At 38.8% G+C, this 21709-nt stretch overlaps 1 protein-coding gene across 14 annotated transcripts in view; it reads right to left on the bottom strand.

Moving 5' to 3' along the window:
- PTPRT (protein tyrosine phosphatase receptor type T) overlaps positions 1 to 21709 on the bottom strand; it is a 1347533-nt gene that overhangs the window by 941576 nt on the left and 384248 nt on the right. For 13 of the 14 annotated variants that reach the window (XM_007474314.3, XM_007474316.3, XM_007474317.3 and 10 more), the window contains exon 2: positions 18032 to 18157. In XM_007474314.3, coding sequence (XP_007474376.2) covers positions 18032 to 18157 — 126 coding nt within the window. Of the gene's footprint in view, positions 1 to 18031; positions 18158 to 21709 lie in introns of those variants that run through there. The other variant, XM_056811869.1, reaches the window with a different exon arrangement.

Here is a 21709-nt window from a genome sequence, read left to right as displayed (position 1 = left end):
ACCTATCTTTACCCCCCAGGAGCCTTGGGACCACCAGTGCAAGACAATGCTAGCTGGGAGGGCCTTGCCTTTAAACACTGCCTCTTGTCACATGGCCAGGCCTGCCTGCTCCAGCTGTTTGCTTAATTCAAAAAGATCACACCACAAAACACATGGTGCTCAGAAGGAGGGGGGGAGGCCATTAGGATGCATTGTGCACAGCCTTTCATCTGAAAAGCCCCTCGAAAGCACAGAATCCTGTTACTTTGCTTCATTTTTCAACATTCACAAGTATAATTGCATTTATTTTCTAGTCAAGACTGCAAAACAAGTGATAATTTACTATATTACAACCCATCTATACCAGGCTTATAGCCACAACACACACCAAGCAAGGGATGGGGAGAAAAGAGGCAGGACAAGAGGAGATATAGTGGGCTGTGAATGAGATATGGTTCACTGGGAGGATACATGTTGGGGGGAGGTTGGTACAGGTTGTAGAGAAGAGGTATATAGTATGGGAGGGGTACAGATTGGCTAATGGTGGGATACTTGGAGAGAATATTCACATAGCCTGAGGGGAGGACATAGAGGCTGGGAAGAATAAAAATATAAGCTATGGGGACTGTTGGGGAAGATATATGTGGCTATGGGGAAGATGGATGAGGCTATGGGAGAAGAAATAGGACATGAGGGGGGATATACAGTCTTTAGGAGAGATAAATATGCTCTGAAGGATGATAAACAGTCAATAAGAGGATACAGCTTGGAAAAAGGCAGTACATACAACATGGTGGGGGGGGGGAGAGAGAAAGGATTGTGCCTATAATCAGGAGACCTTCCTAGATTTAAATCTTGTCTCTACAATTTTCTAACTATATGACAAATTCTTTCCCCACTCTAAGCCTCAGTTTCCTTTCCTATGAAATAAGAAAGTAAGGATTGGACTAGAATATAGAGATTTTTTACCTGTGGGCATGGAGTCCATGAGCTTGGATGAGAAAAAAAAATCATCTTTATTTTTACTATACTCTGACTTGTAGCATTTATTCCAATTAATTTTTTGTTTAAAAAAGCACCTTATGCCTTGGAAACAATACACGGTATTGGTTCTAAAACCGAAGGTAAAGGTTTTTTTTTTTTTTTAATGCAAGAGGCTCTTAAGAACCATAAAAAATCAGTTTAAATATATTAATAATTGATGCTTAAAAACAAGGCAGAAGAGCAGTGAGGGCTACCAAAGCTTCTCCAGGTGAATGCTGCTACTTGTGTTAAGTCCAAGATGGAAGTAAGTGTTTAAAAAAAAGCAGCAACATTCTAAGAAAGAGATCCAAACAAAGACTTCAACAGTCTGCCAAAGGAAGTCATGAGAAAGAAAAGGTCAAGAGCTTGTGGATTAGATGATCTCTAAAGAGCTTCCTCATTTATTAAGAGCAGCCAGTGTCGTGTTTATCCTTATATTCCCTGCAAGTCATGAGTCCAGTGCAGTTGGAGGGGGGTAGAGGAAGCAGTGGAGATAAGAGATGAGGCAGAGCAAGAAGATATTAAATATTTCTCTCATAGATTTATTAATATGTAAATCTAGTTCATATTTCCTTGAACATGGGCAGTGATTGTTGCTGACTCACAATAATATATCAACTATCATAAAAAAGACGAGAATAAGATGCTACTACAACTGATACTCATTTCTGTTGATATCAATATTTCCAAAGACTTTCCTTCACAATAATCCAGTGGTGGCTATTGTTGTTTAACTGTGTCTGACTCTTTGTGACTCCTGTTGGAGTTTTCTTGGCAAAGATACTGAAGTGGTTTGCTAGGGTCACAAAATAAGAGTCTGTGGCTAAATTTGAACTCAGGGAGATAATTCAGGCCCTGCACTCTATCTACTGCACCAGTTCAATGGCCCAGTGAGTGTGCAGTAAACGTATCTTTATCCCTATTTCACAGAGTAAGAAACAGACATAGAAACAACTTGATCTTGGACAAATGACTAAATCTTTTCATTCCATATCAAGAACTTATACAATTCCCTCCAACGTACACCCAAGTCCTTCTCTTTTCCCAGATCAATATCAACTGTTTGTACACATCTCACTATCCTGTTCACTCTCCTCTAGACACATTCAGTTTGCAAGCATTCACAACAATTTTGATTAAAAATTAAAAGAAAAACAGAAAAACAACAGCAGCTGCCTGAGAATGCCCTGGATGCTTGACTGCTCTGGGTGATTAGCAAGATGTGGGATTTGGATGTACACTTGAAGAAGGGTGGGGGATGTGAGGTGTGAGAAAGTAGCATCTTCAAGAGAAAGGTGATGTCCTGGCCAGGCATAACAATAATAATTAATATCGTATTTTATGATTTATAAAATCATTTCTTTAGTCCACAAACATTTATTAAGTACCTACTATTCACTAGGAATAGTGATAAGCCCTGAGGATACAAATAGCAAAAAACAAAACAAAATAAACAAACAAAAAAACTAAATAGGGCAATAGTAGAAGAAAAGCATTACCATAAAAGGGAAATCAGAAAAGGCTTCTTGTAGAAGGTCAAATTTTTAGCTGGGAGATGACTAAAGCCAAAAAGGCCAAGAGACAGAGATGGGGAAGGAAAGAATGCAAGGTATGGGTGACAGCCAATAAAAATACAAAAAAGTGGGCCAGCGAGGTGGCTCAGTGAATATGAGATTCTAGTCTAAGTCCTGGGTTCAAATCCAACCTCAGACACTTCCTATTTGTGAGACTCTGGGCAAGACACTTAACCCCAATTGCCTATCCCTTGCTACTCTTCTACCTTGGAACTAATACAGTAGGGGTTATTTTTATTGTTTAACACATAGAATCCAGAGCAACTAGGAATAACCAGGTCTGGAGTTGGGACAATCTGAGTTCAAATCTGACCTTAGACACTTCTTAGCTGTGTAACCCTGGGCAAGTTACTAAACCCCCATTGCATAGTCCTTGCTGCTCTTCTGTTTTAGAATTGATGCTATGACAGATAAGGGTTTTAAGGAAATTTATACAATCAGGAGACAAGGTGTCATCTTTGTAAGGAAGAGAAACAGAGCCTAGGAGTGGTTTTATGATTAAAAAGCCCACAAATAATAAGCTTCAGAGAAAAAAACTTGAATCCAGATCCACTGATATCATCTTGCCATCTTTCCATACCACCGGCATCAGGGTTTGGTCTGGTTTGTTTCTTAGAGCGCCAATACTCCCAAATCCTCAGTGTTCTCTGTAATAAACTACAGGAACAGAAGGCATGATTTGAGAATAAAGCAAGGTATATGGAGTAGGAATTCAAGAAGGAAGGATTATGAGGATCACAGACTATGGAAAGGGCAGTGTAAGCTGTGCCACACCTTCCATCTCTTAACTACTAGCATTTTTTCTGGCTATCTCCCATGTCTGGAATGCAAACCCTGTTCTTCTGCTCTGGCTTCCTTTAAGAGTCAACTAAAATCTCACCTTCTAAAGAAAACCTTACACAATTGCCCTTAGTTCCACTGCCTTCTCTCACTCTATTCCTTATTCCCAATCTATCCTGTACATAGTTTACTATGGATATGTTCCTTTGCATGTTGTCTCTCTCATTTGACTGTGAGCTCCTTGAGGACAGGGACTGCCTTTGGTCTCTGTGTCTCCAACACTTAGCACAATGCCTAGCACACAGTAGGTGCTTAATAAATGTTTATTGATTAATTATGTGCAGTACCATTTTTTTCTGTCTTACTTCTAAGAAAGAAGAGGAGCAAGGGCTAGGCAATAGGGATTAATTGACTTGCCTAGAGTCACATAGTTAGGAAATGTCTGAGGCCATATTTGAACCCAGATCCTCCATACTCCAGGTCTGGCTCTCTATCCACTATGCTACCTAGCTGGTCCTGATTCTATGCATTAAAAAATAATTAAAAAATAAATCTTAATTTCTGACTTAGAATTGATATTAAGCATTGGTTCTAAGCTAGAAGAGCAGTGAGACCAGAAAATTAAGTGACTTCCCCAGGATTCACACAGCTAGGAAGTGTCTGAGGCCAAATTTAAAGCCAGGTCCTCTTGGCTCCAGGTCTGGCATTCTGTCCACTAAACCTCAACTAGCTACTCTCATTATGTCACTTTTATTTATTTATTTATTCATTCATTTATTTATTTATTTAAAAAATCCCTATTTTTCATCTTGGACTTAATACTGTGTATTGGTTGCAAGGCAGAAGTACAGTAAGGGCTAGGCAATGGGGGTTAAGTCATTTAAACAGGGTCATACTGCTAGGAAGTATCTGAGGCCAAATTTGAATCCAGGACCTCCCATCTTTGGGCCTGACACTCAATCCACTGAGTCACCCAGTTGCCCCCAATATGTCATTTTTAGCAAATTTATTTGAAGGACCTTGTTGTAATGACCTGCAAGCCCCCAAACATATTCATGAGATGCCACCAGCATCTCTGCCAACCTCAGTCCCTGCCATCCTGTGTTAAAGGAAGACAAACATCCTCACTGGCTTCCTTCCTTATCTCACTCAGGAGGTGGTTGGAATGAAGCTGGATTAGCTGTTGACTGGGAGGCACTTTGAAGTTGCAAAGCTGCATTAGGCCTAAGTCCCTTGTATTAATCCTTTAGAACAGCTTGGCATGCTATCACCTGTTTTGCATTTATTACCAGCATATTTTGAAGGTGCTTCACTGACTACAAATAGTGCCTTACAGACCAAAAGTACAGTATTCATTTCCTAATGAGGAATAAAACACTTATGAAAGAAACAAATTAAAAGCCGGCATTGGCTTGCGCAGGGAAACGTTAAAATAACATTTTTCTAAAATGGTTGTTGCATTCCTAGAGATAAACTGTGATTTCAGGAGCACTGAGGATAGTGGCAGAGTTAAGTGGATGAGGCAGAAAAAGACTGATTAGAAAAAGGAACACTTCTATAAACGCATGAATGTCTTAATGATCAGCAATTATGGAAAATAAATAGAGAGAATATCTACAGTGAATTAATGGAGCTTTTGATAAAATTCACATTTTTGTAAGTTATTTTTTTTATTTTTCCCTAAGTACAGGATGAATCCTTTAAGGCATTTAACTTGAGGTGGATGAGATTTTTTTTGAAAAGAGAAATAACTCAGAGAGTGATTATTCCTCAGGTATCTTATCTGTAGAAGTCAGCAATAACACTCCTCATGGAGCCATAAGCAGTAGCTGCCCAGGTCAATAAACAGACAGATCAGTGCCCTGGTCACTGAAATCTTTAATATGTATGATCTGGTTTCTCAGATGACTTCTGTAATTCTGGAAGACTTATCAAACCTTCCTGAAAGAAGCCAACCTCTAAAGGGGAATATCAAAATAATCTAGAAATGGCAACCAAGATGCTGAAAAAACTGGAGAGCATTCCATGAAGTCTGATTGAATAGAGGAGTGTTTAGCCTTGAGAAAAGTGTAGGGTGGGAAAGAAGGGAAGTTTAAGGCTTGTGTGATAATTATGATTTTTAAAAATATCTTATTTGATGTAGTATAAGTGATAGGATTCCAGCATGGAGTCACTTGGGCTAGGTGGTCCTAAAGATCATAAACATCTAGTCTCTTTCAAACAGTCTGTACTTTCCTTCCAATCTGACTAATTCTAATCCTATGCATGTAAACAATTGTGGCTCCTGATTAGATTATATTCCCAATGAACTGTGGTGCTTCTACATCCATAGCCATTTCTGGAATCCCTGATCATGGATTTAGACCTTCACCTAATTTCTAGTCCAGATTAGGAAACTCCCACACCTAAGTTTGGTATCAATAAGCAACACGAGGAATTTCCCCATCATATTCAGGTCTGATTAGGAATCTTCCCCTCCCATCACTGGCATCAATGACCTATTCTCAATTAAGTCCATCTTTAAGGTACAAAATTTCCCTTTTCAGACCTTACTTTGAATATGTACCTCCAACTAAGATTTTGCCACTGTCCATGTTTCCCTTTTGTTAGTGACGCTGGTCCTATGTGGCCAAATCGCTCTTTGTGTTATCATGTGTGTGTGGACATGCATGTATTGTGCATGATTTTCTTTTTGTTTGTTTAGGTACTGCATAATAATAATAAAACATATACTTGCACAGGTGTACTAGGCAGCTAGACGGCACAGTGAATGGAACACTGGGATTCAGGAAGACCTAAGTTCAAATCCAGTCTCAGATGAGCTGTATGATCCTGGGCAAGTCACTTAATCCTATTTGCCTCAGTTTCCCAAGAAAACCACAAATGCAACCACAAATTGTCAGGCATGACTAAAATGAGTGAACAAGAAATATAAAAGTTACTATCATCATTACATTAGCTTCCTGAACACCTAGAATCCTAGAAATCCTAGAAGACAAATCTTTGCTCTTAACCAGAACTGCCAAGCCAAATAGAGCAGTTTGCAAGTACTTTACATATATTTGCTCCTTTGAGTCTCACAACTACTCTGTGAGGTGTTAGTATTATCATAACTATTTAAGAGCTAAAGAAACTGAGATACAAAGAGGTTAAGTGGCTTCCCCAGGACCATCCCACTGGTGAGTAGCTGGAGCAGCCAAGGATCAGTACGCTACCTATCCTGCCAGCCACCTACCTTGTGTAAGTGAACAGAGCTCTTCCCATGATCACCTTCTTTCTATCCCTTTGCCAGTGTCTAGATTTCTTTGTCCCCAGCCTGTAGCCTGGACGCTCTGGCTCTCTCTGAGTAGCCTTCAATCTGGCTGCACCTACTCTGGCTGCTCCACAGAAGAGGATGCCCATCCGTCCTGGACTAGCCAGCATCTCCTCAGGGACCAAAAAGGAGCACAGACGAACCCCTCCCCAAAAGAAACCAAAGCTTCCTCATGCCCATCTACGGCAGGAATGAGAGTAGACTACAGCAGCTGGGGCAGAAACATGAACACCAGCTGTGGTAGTAGCCATTGGTACGTATGTGGCATGTGTGAAGCAAATGCTCATAATTCAGAGATGACCTAGGATCAGCTAGAAGGATGGAAGGCTGGGCCACCTTCTTGAATTTCTTAACTTGGTATAAAAATCTTCTCTCCCATAAAGAAACAGAGACATCAGATTTTCAAAAGAAGGCTGAAAGTCCCTGATACTGAAAAACTAAAAGCTGAATCAATCTGCAGAGTCCATCTTCTTTTTTCTGGAATGGCAGAACACACACACATGCACGCACACCCACCTGAGTGATAAGCGCTGATACAGAAGTCAACAACTGGGTACACTGACATGGGCTCATGGCCTTTCACAAATCAGGCCTACAGCTACCACCCTGATGTGAGGCTCGCTCTTTCACAGAAAGGTGGCAGGCATGGATGGAGCCTCAGACTTAGAATATGAGTTTAAATCCAGTCTCAGACACTTACTAGCTGTGTGACTCTGAGCAATCTGCTTTACCTCTCTGTGCTATAGTTATCTGTAAATCCAGAATGAGAATAGCACATAGATCACAAGGTTGTTAGAAGGATTAGATAATATAAGTAAATTACCATGCAAATATTTTTTAAAATTTCTTCTGTTTATTACATTCAAAATTCCCAGGCAACTCCCTCCCTCTCCTCTCCACACTAGAGAAGGCATTATTTGACAAAAAGATATGTCTGTCTACGCATGTATGTATATATGTGTGTATGTGTGTGCGTATTGCATAAGTGTCTGTATATATGTCTTGCTTGTTTCCATTTATCAAGTCATTTTCTACCAATTTTAAGGTGATTTGTACTCATTTTCACTATTGCAAGCTGATAGATTGTGGTTGTGTGTTTGTGTCCACATGTGCTATATCTATAACATTAAGTCTACACATTATACGTTGCAGAAAAGAGTATGTCGCTGGGACAGTGGGAGCCACACATTTATACAGTCATCATGTACACACAGCTGGTAGATTGGTGGCTTGAAGAAATTACCCATTATAAGCCTTCAGAACATGCTCTTTTTAGGCACTTAAAATAATGTCCTCATAGGAAAAGCCCCCCACGCCCCATCAGCTCTGGACTTAAAGCTTTTAAAGGGATTTTAATTACCACTGAAATTCTCACCAGCCCCCAGGATCCTGCTGGGCCAGGCTGTATCCCTGAACAGGGAACAGGGTTGGGTGGAGACTATTAACAGCTGCTGTTACTAATTCCTGGGTAGGCAGCCAGCCTGTAGAGAGACTGTTAGACCTACCTTTTCTTTCCTTAGCTGCATCTACACTCTCCCCACTGATTGTAGAAATTCAGTGGCCAACACTATAGAACTTGCCACCTGTCAATATTCTTGCTGGCTTCATATAAGTAAATATTCAAAGAATCAAAAACATAGAATGTCATGCACTGGAAGGGGGTAGGAAAGGGAGGGAGGGAGATAAGTTCAATCATATAACTTGGGAAAACTTGTGTGGAAATTTGCTATTACATGTAATTAGTAAAAAATAAAATAAAATAAAATAAAATGTAAATTTTAAAAATATAAAGAACACCAGAGATTGAAGGACTACTATCATTTGGTCAGGTGGTTCTTAATCTTGTCTTGTGTCCTAGAGCCCTCTGGCAGGCTGGTGACACTTAGAGGTCCCCTCTCATAATAATATTTTTAAATGCACAAAATAAAATACACATGATTATAAAAGAAATAATTTATATTAAAACAATTATCCAAAATCACAAATAATCAGATTGACAAAGGCTTAGAAACCAATAGGAAGGAGATGAAGAGGGACAAGGAGAAAAGGGAAGAAAGAAGGAAGGAAAGAAAGAAAGAAGAGAGGGAGGGAGGCAGGAAGAAAAGGAGAGAAGGAAGGAAGGAAGGAAGGAAGGAAGGAAGGAAGGAAGGAAGGAAGCAAGGAAGCAAGGAAGCAAGGAAGGAAGGAAGGAAGCAAGGAAGCAAGGAAGCAAGGAAGGAAGCAAGGAAGGAAGCAAGGAAGCAAGGAAGGAAGCAAGGAGGGAGGGAGAGAAGGAAGGAAGGAAGGAAGGAAGGAAGGAAGGAAGGAAGGAAGGAAGGAAGGAAGGAAGCAAGGAAGGAAGCAAGGAAGGAAGGAAGGAAGCAAGGAAGCAAGGAAGGAAGCAAGGAAGGAAGCAAGGAAGGAAGGAAGGAAGCAAGGAAGGAAGCAAGGAAGGAAGCAAGGAAGGAAGGAAGGAAGGAAGGAAGGAAGGAAGGAAGGAAGGAAGGAAGGAAGGAAGGAAGGAAGGAAGGAAGGAAGGAAGGAGGGAGGGAGAGAATGAAGGAAGGGTGGGCTATGTGGTTACTTAGAACAATGAGCACAAAGCCAAGGTCCAAGTTCAGGATTGGGAGTCCACATTGGGAGGGGCTGTGCAAATCTGGGAGTTAGAGAACAGACAGTTCTGAGGCATAACCAGGATGGGCATCCAGAGACCAAACTCAGGTAGCAAAGCACAACTAGGAATACAGTCAAAGTGCATAAGCTAGAGGCAGGGTTTGGAGCTTGAGGATATATTCAATGAGAGAGTTCAGGGCAGTACTGGTGTATACTAAAGCCTCATATGCAGAATAGATAGAGAAGGAGGGAAAGGGAAGAGAAAAAAGGCATTTGTTAAGTATCTGCTATGGTCCAGGTACTGTGATAATTTTTTTCTTTTACACATATTATCCCATTTGATACTAAAAAATCTGTGAGGAAAGTGTTATTATTATCCCCATATTGTAGTTGAAGAAACTGAGAGACACAGAAATTAAGTTATTTGCCCAGGGTCACTCAGCTAGCAAAGTATCTGAAACCACATTTGAACTTGGATCTTTTTTTACTCCAAGCCCAGTATTCTATGCACTGAACTATTGTATAATATGTCTGTAACAAAAATTTTAAAAGACAAAAATGTTGAGAAAAACTGATCACATTAACTAAATACAATAGCTGATGCAATGTTCTACACCTCAATAATCCCCCACCTCTTCAAAAGGAAGAATGTGCATTTTTTTGGTGATTATAATTACAAAACATCCAGTTTGGAGGTTTCATTGGGGTTTTTTTTCCATTTACATTGCTGTAGCCATTATGTATATTGTTTTCTCAATTCTGCTTGCTTCATTATCAATCAGTTCATTTAAGGTTTTCCATGTTTCTCTGAATTCTTTGTGTTCATTGTTTCCTCCAACAAAGTAATACTCCATTATATTGATGTTTAGTTATTAACTTAGCCTCAATCAACAGACATCCACTTTATTTCCAATTTTTTGCTATCATAAACAGGGTTTCAATGAATAGTTTAGTGTGTACAGACCTTTCTTTCTTTGAACTCCTTCATATATATGTGTATATGTATGCATGTATGTGTGTGGGCAAGCTATTTTTTAAATTGACCAATTAAAAGCTTTTTAGTGTAGATTCAAGGGTGCTTCTGCAAAAGCTCTTTAAAAACAAAGAATTTTTTTCTTCCAGTTTAAATTCCAGACCAGTCTACAAACCATAGACCAATGGAGAACTTCCATGTTTTAGCCAATGGAGAACTTCCATGTTTTAGTGAAGGAACCCACTCTTGAAACCACAGTGCTAATCTTCCAATTATCCATGTATGTATCTTACAATTTCTTTCTCACCTCTCTTAATCACTCCTTTCCCATCTCTTCCTCTCCTTGGCTCTCCCCTCTCTATCTCACACACACACACATCTAATCTATCTATCTTAGGAAATATCTATCTTAGATAATCATATCTAATGCAATGCAGAATGATCAGTAACAGGAGGAACTTTAGGGAAATGTCTGAGATTTAACTCAGAATGGTAGCAGTGTCTGTCAGTCTGAATGGATCCCCCCACCAAAGGTTTAACATTAAACTCTTTATATTCATTTAATAAATATGCTTGATAGGACTGATGGTATTTTTCCTTGGTCCCTGAAATACAAGGAACACAGGCACCCAAAAGCTTTAGAGGTACAGAAAATCTGAGGTAGAGAACCTTGAAGAGAAAGCACTCCCTAGTATGAAAGGAGGAAAGCCATCCAAGGCAAAAATAAATTAAGAGACAGCTACAGAGATCCATTCAACTTAAGGCTAAAGTCTGATTTTGATGCTTCACTGACGAACCATAAACTAATCTGTTGAGTTGAAAAAAACCTTTTGTATCCTAATGTTTTTCAAAATGGATATAAACACACATGCACACAAACATACACATTTGTGTTCATTATCCTATGAAGTCAGACTGAGTTTTCTCTTTAATAAGTTTGTGCATTTCCTTGTATGCAGAAATATATGGAGATGTGAGGGAGAAAAGAAAATCCTGCTAATTATATTTATTTCATTATCTTCAATAGATCCCCTAAAATCTTTTGCCAATACTTTATATCCCCCATCCACGGTACAATGACCATTCAATTAATGCTTGTTGACTGGTGTGGAGGGGGGCCCTTAATCCTCAAAGGTTACATAAGGAGAATGCAAGTTCTCATGACCCTGGTCAGCTGACAAGGCTTTACATACAGGTGAAAGAACAAACTCTGTAACTGTTATCTAAATGTCAGCCTGACCAAAATTTAGGGAGGTCATCACCAACTTGGAAGGAAGGTAATGAATCCTTAAGAGCAGGAAGAACCATGGAGGCCATCCAATCCTAATCTCTGCAATATGCTTAAATTGTTCCCCAATCACTGAAGAACTCCAGTGAGAAGGAACCCATGAAGTGACCTATTCTATCTCTCAGTAGTTGTTGGAGGGGGCAGCTGGGTGGCTCAGTGGATTGAGAGCCACGCCTAGAGATAGGAGGTCCTAGGTTCAAATCTAGTCTCAGACATTTCCCAGTTGTGTGACCCTGGACAAGTCACTTAACCCTCATTGCCTAGCCCTTACCACTCTTTTGCCTTGGAACCAATATACAGTATTGACTCCAAGAAGGAAGGTGAGGGTTTAAAAAAAAATAGTTGTTAGAAGTTTTACATCAAGCTTAATTTGCCCCTTGTATCCTCCCTTCATTGATCCTAATTCTGCTCTCTGGTACCAAAGAGAATAAAACTAATCTCTCTGCAAGTATTTTTTAGATGAATGAATGAAAAAAAAAACTTTAATTAAGGATTTCCTAGATACCAAGCACTGTGCTAAGCTCAGAGATACAAAAACAAAGCAAAGGCAGTCTTTGTTCTCAGAGTTTACATTCCATTTGAGAAGAAAACAAACCAATTGTGGCCAAGGAGAGGAGTGTAAAAGTTACATGGATGGTGAGTGAGGCAGTTTAGATGTAGACTTAGACAGTCCCATCCAGGAACAAGGACTGCAGTAGAGGTTGGGGGAGAGTCAGGAAGCCTGCACAAGAGCAAGGCAGATGGGCAAGGCTATGGAAGAGATGTTAGAGTCAGAAGTAAAGTGAATCATAACTGCGGCTTTTCCTAAAATAGTGGTCTAGGAAAGATATTCACCAAGAAGGACAGCAGAATTCCAAGGCAAAAGTTTCAGTCATGAACATTCATTTCCTCTTTTCTCTAGGATAAATACTCTGATTTACTTCAACCATTAGCAGTGGGATGAAGCTGAGGGAAAAGCCATTTTTTAATTTTGTTTTTTAATTCTCAGTGACAAACACATTTATTGAGCACCTGATATACTTTGCTGATGTCACTGAGAATACAAAAACAAAATTTGAAAATGGCCCTGCCCTCAGACAAACTACGGTCTAAATATACTCATCTTGTTGATTTTAATAAAAGTATAGCATTACCTTTATCTGTGTTAAATATCATCTTAGATTCAGTCCAAGGATTAATTGAATTCATTTGTTTATATAGTGCTAAACATGTATAAAAACCATAGGTGAGAAGGGGAGAATTTTATGGTAGGAACTCTTTACAAACATACAACTCTCTAAGTCACTTCTCTTAATAATAACTTCCAGGATTTTGCTGCTTCTCTTTTCACCTATGAAAATCGATTTCATATTTTTCAACACTAACCAGACTAGGTATTAGACCCTGAAGTGGAAGATGATGATTATGAAGTACTAAAAAACAAAAAAATGAAAAATTGAGTAGAGAAATAATCTAATGATGGTTGGAAGGAGAACCAGGAAATGATGACATGAATATCTGAAGAGTGGCAAAATATTAGAGCTTTTGGCACTATGGATTTGTAGTATCATTCAAAAGTAGATACAATACCTACTTTTATGATAACTCTGAACTGTAACTGTGAACTATCAAAAGGACATATAGAAAGTAAAATGTGGTAGACTGGAAAGAAAACCCTGGATTTTCCATCAAAAGTCATGTTCATATATGGGTCTTACTACTGATTACCTATGTGATCTTGAGTAAGTGATTTCCATAAGCTTCTCTTTCCTCACCAGTGAAGTGAGGGTACTGAACTAGATCTCAAAGGTTCCTTCTGGATCTAAAACTATGATCCTACTCAGAATTTATTTCTAGTACTTTGCAATGAGACAAACTCTTTGATGCAAGACTCTGGAAGTTTCTCTATATGGGTTTCTGTCACACTAAAGAACAGTACCAAAAAGTTAGCTGAAGAAGAATGATTTGCTGTTAATTCAAAACTTTAGAGTTGATTTTTTATATTAAAAGAAGCTTATCAATTTTTAAAACCCAAATGTTTTCATTGCTAACAAAGAACATACTTTTCCAAGTTGGCAAAAGCAGTCACAATATCTGCTGTGGTTCTGAATTTCATTTTCCTTAAAATAAGGTAGTTGGATATGATGAGCCCAAAGGTTTCTTTTAATTCTGATGTTTTGTGACTTAGAACTGTCCCCACCCCAACTTGACCCCACAATCTTCAACAACAGTTACAAGTCATTAACTACATCAGATACTATGTTTCTAGAATAATTTTTTAATGTTATTGATAACTTTTGTTTTCATATCACCTACACTTCTCAAAGGCTACTAGGTGGGGCAGCAGTAGATAAAGCACTGGGCTTGAAGACATCTTCCCAAGTTCAAATCTAACCTCAGATTTTTACTAGCTATGTGACTCTAGATAAATCACTTAATCTTGTTTGCTTCAATTTCCTCATCGGTGAAATGAGCTAGGAAGGTAAATGGCAAATCACTTCACTATCTTTGTCAAGAAAACTCAAATGGAATTCACAAAGACTTGGACATAACTGAAACATCTGAACAACAACATTTCTCAATATATTTCCCCCATTCCCTCCAAAAAGCTATCCCTTATTACAAAGAACTAAAAAAGAAAAAGGAAAAGTAGCACAGTTGTTCAACAAAACATTACATATCTAACATTACATATATTGTTATTCACCCATAGTTCTCTATCTTTGCAAAAAAGGAAGAGAAGCAAAAATGTTTTCCTATCTGTTCTTTGGGACAATGCTTGGTCATTATAGTAACACGCTAATTAGTTTATTAGGTTGTTCTATCCATTTACATTGTTGTAGTCATTGTTCATATTATTTTTGTTTCTACTTACTTTACTTTAAATCGTCTAATAGGTCTTCCCATTCTTCCCTGAATTTTTCATCTTTCTCATTCTTACAACACAGTAATTCTACTATGCTCTCTGTGCTGTAGTTTGTTTAGCCATTTCCCAGTCAATGGGCATCTGTCCCACCCCACTTTTCTACTACTACAAAAAGTGCTACTAGAAACATTTTAGTGTAAATAGGAATTTTCTTTCTTTGACATCTTTGGGGAATATGCCTAATATTGGTATCCCTGAGTCCAAAAGTACCTGGGCATTTTAGTTATGTTCTTTGAACAATTAAAAAATTCTTACCAGAATGGTTAGATCAATTCATAGCTTTACCAAAAGTGTACAATAAGGATTCTGGCAGGGGGAAGCTAGGATATGGAGTCAGAGAACGTTGTACATGTACAAGTAGTCCTTTCAACACTATTTTTTTCCTATGGTGCCAACCACTAATATTTTTATTTTTTATTTTTTAAAATGTCTTTTCAAATACATATTTCTCTCTCCTACCTCTCTTTCCTTCCATAGGAAAAAAAGAACAACAAAACCCTTGTAACAAGGGTTCTTATCATTTGTCCTCTTAGTAAATGTGCTGGATATGAAATGAAATATCAGTGCTGTTTTGATTTTAATTTCTCTTATTGTTTAAGGGTAACTGAGAGCAATCTTTTATAAGGTTTTTGATAATTTGTAATTCTTTTGAGAAGTTTGTTCATATAATTTGACCATTTATCTTTTTGGGAAATCTAGAGTTGTTTTCTAAAGGATCTTATGTCCCTTCCTAAAATGAATATTTTGAATATTTAAAAGGGGGCTCTGAAGAGATTTAAGCTAACTTCATTAGAAGGGATCCAAAAGCTTCCCCCATACATTGCTTCTGATAAGAATAATTCAAACTAGCTTAAATTAATTCTCTGATTTCTTTGCATAAACAGAATTCCCAGCTGCTATGATCCACAGGACAGAATAATTTAATGATTGTTATCAAATGCCTCTATTTAGCAAAAACTCAGAAGATCGTATTAGTGCAAGCCACTATTTATGAAGTGTCACTTTCATATAATAAGGGACTTAGATAATTAAGACTGGAATCAAAAATTAATTCTCTCTGCAAGGGGTTATTACTAGTTAAACCTAAAGGGAGCAGAGGATGGATTTCTATAATTTTTTGTTCTTGTATTCTACCACTCTTACCAATTTTCCCATGCTGACTCCCTTTCCCTTGCCAAAGCACTCAAATTCTTTTACCTGCATCCCACTAGCCAATGGAGCCAGCTGAGGATTATGGCCTCAAGGTCACTGTTCTGGGTCAATAAGTATGATAAAGAAATAATGTGGTCAGGCAAACTGGATCTATGAGTGACCAAGCAGGGCAATGAAGCTTTTTATCTTGCCAAAGGATCTGAATAAAGATCTATGTGCCAAGGAAGATCTCTGGCATTAGTTATTCTGACAACAAGGACATGATAATCTCTCCCTGTTCAAACTTATTGGGCCTGTTCCACAGCTTTCAATTTAAAGGATTCTTATTGATCTCTGATCATAGCTTCGGACTGTCAGTAACCTAGGAGCAGCATGATGGAGTGGAAAGCAGTAATGGTTTTGTAGTCAGAAGACCTGGGTTCAAATGCTGTTTCTGTCACTTACTACCTATGGGATCTTAAACAAGTAGCTTAACCTCTCTGCATCTCAGTTTCCTATCTGTAAATTAAGAGATAGGCCTAGATGGTTTCTAAGATCTCCTCCAAATCTAAATCTGCAATATTATGACCTTCCTTGGGCAGATGGAAGAGCCTAGAAACCCTAGGGTTTCAGGTCCTCATAGCTTTTGCCATTCTGAGCATATGCCTTAATCATATTCTAATAAAACTGAATTTGGGGATATGTACAAGAACCCTTAGCAAAACGACACCCATTCTTTGAACTCTTGATATAACCATTACCTGTGTCTTTTCCAAAGCTTCTCACCTTATTCTGGCACTTGTCCTACTATAGTTGCGAAAATATTCCCAAGGAAAACAGAAACAATCTGTTCTTACCTCCTGGTTATCTCATTAGGTCTCTACTACCTTCCTTTCCACCTGGTTTACTCAACATCTTCTTGATCAGTTATGCCTAAGAAACATCTCCCTTACCAAGTTTTACACACACACCCAAAAAAGAAAATTCCTATTGTACAAAGCCACAGGCAGGAAATGGTTAGCAATGGAAGGCCAGTACCAGGAGGGAAAAGAGATGGAAATGCCAGACAGGGCCCTTCAGAATATGGTACCATAAAGACCAACATAAACTAACTAGAATAGCATTGGTTCCTATAAAGGCTTAAAAATAATTCTGATGCCATAAAAAGCAGTTGAGGATATGCCAGTTCTTCCAACAGGAAAGCCTTAATAGTACTTTGGAGTGGGCTACTGGGGATGAGAAGAGAGTAATTTGATGGGAGGTTTGGGGGTAATTCAAGGGAAAGAAAAGACTGGAATGACTGCTCCCATAAGCTAAAGGAATAAAGATCAGCAAAGCATCCACCTCCAAGAGGGTGATGTACATTGTCTTTTTCCTGCAATTTAATGCAAGGACTTGAGTAATAAAGCCCATGTATTAGTAAGCTCCTCGTCACTGTCAATGTCTGAGCAGAGACTGAGTGATCATTTGTTAGGGAGGACTGTAGAGGGGGATTCATGCTTCAGGAAGGGACTGTAACATATGATAAATACCATGTATATAGCATTGACCTCTTTTCCCTCTGTACTCATAGAATCATAGTACTCCAGAGCTGGAGGAGACCAGAGTGGCTATTTATTAGAAACTCCAATCCAATATAAGAATGTTCTTTAAAGCATACCTGACAGTGTGCCATGAAGCCTCTAACTTGGGCACCTCCATGGAGGGTAATTTCTTTTCCTACTGAGGCAACTCACTGTTTTATTAGGCAGTGAGAAAATTCTTTCTAAAATTAAGATATATTCTCTCCTCTTATAATTTCCAAAATCAGGGGTACTCCTAGGATCATAGCTGAAAAGGACATCAGAAGATTTCTCATTAAATTTCATTATTTTATAAGTGAGGAAACTGAGTTCTGGAAAATGATTTGCCTGGGATGCCATAATTAGTATACTAAGTGACAAAGCTGAGATTCGAACCCTAATCTTCTCACTCCATGACTAGGGCTCATTCAGTTTTATAATGCTACTTCAGCAATCACCTATGGTAAAGAATATCCTTTATTTCAATAAATGGCCATCGTCCAAGATGATCTTCAGCATTGTCTTAGCTGTATTTGCTCAGTGAGACCATCCAGAGGCACTCAACAATCCAGGAATACAGTCAGGTATAGACCTGGCTTTAGCCTCAGAAGCTGAGCACAGCATTTAGGAATCCAGGACCAGGCAGTATTCCTTTGGTCCACCCACTGCCATGGCAGGGCTGATGTTCACCTTGGCAGTCTACTCCCAGATAATGAAACAAGCTATTTACAAACATATGATGGATAAATGGCTCATCAAGTTGTGCTTGAGATAGGGGGGAAGCCTTCTACGACTTCCTTAGTCCTTTCCCCTCTAACCAGAAGCCCTATATCCTGAGACTCTGTGACATTATTTGTAGCCACATCACAATGAACAATTGGTTTTGTCCTTTTGCTTGGTCACAGACCTACCTGTGGGCACAGCAGGATCCAACATTGGTTTTTCCCAAGTATTAATTTGCTCCCAGGTAAATCCATTGGTCCCCAGAGCGACACTGTAGCCACAGCTGCTATAGTGTTCATCAAATGAACAACCACCTGAGGACAAAAGAAATACGAATAAATAAATCTATGATTTTATTCATTACTTCTCTCTTCTTGCTACCTTATCTATAGTAATGCATCTTAAATTCTGGGAAAGGCTAAAAATATGGGCAGATATTTTTAATGTTTGCTATGGATGTACCTGCAAAAGACACTGGGAGCTAAAGACTCCTTGTTTTAAAACTCTTATTTTTTCTAATAACAGTGTTGTCATTAATAAGACAAGTTCCATTGATTTCAATCTTGGTTCTTGGGAAGTTAAGCAGCAATCACTCATTCTAAGCATGAGCAATGAATGCAGGTACGGACATCATAATTGCTTCTTGCAATATGGCCCTGGCAAAACAGATGCTTACAAAGGACTGCTTTCTGGGGAGAAATTAAGTTTAAAATGAATTTAAATGTCTCGCAATCAACATGTAAGATGGCTTGTTCATTTCCTCCTAAGTTTTAAGATCTCTCCCTTTAATGGTGGGAGGCACTAGAGCAGAGTAGATGGGGGCCAGTCTTAGTTTCTGGTTTCAAATTCTACTTTTCCTGTATTCCACCTATGTGACCATGGGCAAAATCACTATGAGGAAGCTGGAGGCACACTGGATAGAGAGCTAGACTTGGAGTCACAGGGATCTGAGTTCAAATATTATCTCTTAACCCTAGCTGTATGACACTGGGCAAAGTGTCATATTAAGGATTCTGAAGTATTCTGTGCCCCAGTCCCCTCATTTCTAAGATGGGGATAATAATAGCACCTACTACACAGGGTTACTGTGAGGTTTAAATGAGATTCTATCTGTAAAGTATTTTGTAAACTTTAAAGAACTACAAAAATACTACTGCTGTTACTAGTATTATTCTAGGGGGTGGTAGTGTTATGGAAATAACAGGCAGCTCTAAGACTGTAAGTTACATTCAGGGCACCATTCTTGCAGATCTACATTGGTAAAGACAATTTCCATACCGAGAGTTCCCTGTATTCATTAAATCACAGGTTCAGACTCTTTCACTGAATTTTAAATCTCTTATAATACACGCATTTGCATCAATTTAATCAAATTAGTTCTGACAAGTTCTTATTAAACATCTGCCTTATGCCTAACACCATGAAAGGCATTATGAGAAATATAAACTATGTAAAATAATGACAATAAAAATAATTATAATAATACTAGCTAATATTTATATTGGGTTTACTATGTGCCAGGCACTGTGCTAAGTGCTTTATAATTATTATTTCATTTTTACAAGCATACCAGGAAATAGATGCTTTTATTATCTTCATTTTCCAAATGAGGAAACTGGGGCAAGCAGAAGCTAAATATCTTGTCTAAGGTCACCAGTAAGTGTCTGAGGCTAGATGTGAACTCAGGTCATCCTGACTCTAGCACTCTATCCAGTGCATCACCTAGCAGTTAAAGGTTCAGATGGAGTGGTTAGGAAAGTGTCCATGAAGGAAATGACACTTGGACCAAGGCTTATGGTAAGCTAAGGCTTGTGAGATATGGAGGTTAGAAAGGAATACATCCCAGGCAAACAGCCTGCACAAAATTTGAAAAACAGCTAGTAGGGCATTATTCTGGGACAGAACATGTAAAAAAGGGGAATTTAATGGTCCTCCAGCTATCCAAGAAAAGCACTTCAGTTGTAGGACATGTCAGTCCTGAGAAAATCCAGGCTGACTTCTTTTCTTGGTCAATAAAGGTACATATTCACACACAAAAAAAGATAGTAAAGACCCAATCTTTCAATGTGTCAAGAGAAAACATGGGGAAATAATGGCTATGGGGAGCTGAGAGGAGGGTAGATGGGAGGAAGCTTTGATGATCAAAAGACCTATTTGAAAGAAACTTCTCCATGAGGATGATAAATCACTCTAATCAAAAGTGAGAACAAAATATCAATTGAGCAAAAGCTCCCATTCATGAAATATATAGGTGAAATTTGAAGAGGAGAAGGAAGCCTTGCTAAAGGATCAGCTCCTAATAGAATGTGTTCTCTCTGTGCCTCTGACAGGGACGAGAGAGCACTCTTGGGCTTTCCAACATATAGAGGGTCAGCTCCTCTGAAAATGGGAAAAACAAAGTCACAAGTAAAAACAACTAATAACACGATGCTTCAGAAATGACCAACTAAAGGCAATTGTCTAGATATAGCAAAGGGAAGAGAACATGGCTTTGGAATCAGAGAACTTCATACCTGTGTAACCTTAAGTGAGTCATTTGACCTCCTTGGGCCTCATCTGTAAAGAACTGCACTGGCCTCTGAGGGCCCTTCTTGCTCTCTATGACCCTATAATAAAAGTGGGCACTATAGAGAGGCTGCACAGGGATAAGTCTGAGCTCTGGCCACTTCCTAGGAAAATAAGTGTTCTGGCTGGGGCTGAGTCTGCACTTCAGCCACATTCAAAAGCATGCATGCTCAACAATTAAGGACTTGACTCTGACTACTGAAGCAGAAAGATGAGCCCAATGTTTGCACCTGACCATTTCTGGTGCCCTCCTTCACTCCTCACCATAAGTTCCATGGAAAGAAAGTTACATGCTACTTAACACCTTGAGAGGAGAAGGAAGAGCAATCCAGAGACACAAGTCATTCCTTTTCAATCTAGAGTAGACAGACAGCACCTCCTGGTCCAGTAGTCAAATCTCCTGGACACAGGTCTGGGCCACCATCATGGGGCAGATATATGGAAGCCAAAGGGCTGTCTAGGGTTTGCTGCATAATTCCAAAGGGCTAAATCCCATCTCAGAGGATCAGGTTGTGCATTCCTAAGGAAATGCCCTAGTCATGACACATGTCACTAAAAGAGGACAGGGCCTTGTATATCACAAACATGGACTGGCCTCTATTACATTATGATTCCCTGAACAGGTCAGCTCAGAAGGATAAATCTAACCCTAGAGGAACAAGGAGACAATATCTGAATTCAAATGTAAGTAACTAGAATGTAAACAAAATAGCTGACAGTTTACTTTCTCCCTATTCTGGTCTCCCTCCAGTTTGTCAGTCCACACTATTTAACAAAGAAATAATCATTACAATGATGATAATTGACATTTTTATAATGCTTTAACATTTGCAAAGTGCTTTGCACATTATCTCATTTGATCCTCATCACAACTCAGTGAGATAGGTTCTAAAGATACTTAATCCTCATTTTTCAAATGAGAGAATTGAGGCCAAGGCTGATTAAGTGGCCTATCAGAGGTCACATAGATCACAAGTGTCAGAGACAAGGTTTAAACTCAGGTCCTCTGACTCCAAATCCAGAATTCTTTCCACTGCATTCCAGGGTTCTTTCTATTTTTCATTTCTCCGAAATAATGAGATTTTATAAATGAGGTCTGATGTTAATGATTTTTTCAGCGGTCCACTACATCCTGACCTTTCTTATTAAAGCCTCTGAGTGATCTGCCTTTTAGAAGCCAAGTGATGTAGTTGAAAGACTAGATTCAGGGTTCAATGACCTGGGTTCAAATTTTGTTACTTCCTGATTATGTCACCTTGGTTTTCTCATCTGTAAACCAAAAGGTTACATCTGATATTGTC

The sequence above is a fragment of the Monodelphis domestica genome, chromosome 1 (assembly GCF_027887165.1).
Source record: "Monodelphis domestica isolate mMonDom1 chromosome 1, mMonDom1.pri, whole genome shotgun sequence".
Lineage (NCBI taxonomy): Eukaryota > Metazoa > Chordata > Mammalia > Didelphimorphia > Didelphidae > Monodelphis > Monodelphis domestica.
The sequence above is the reverse complement of the archived record's forward strand: the minus strand, read 5'-3'. Positions and strand labels throughout refer to the sequence as shown.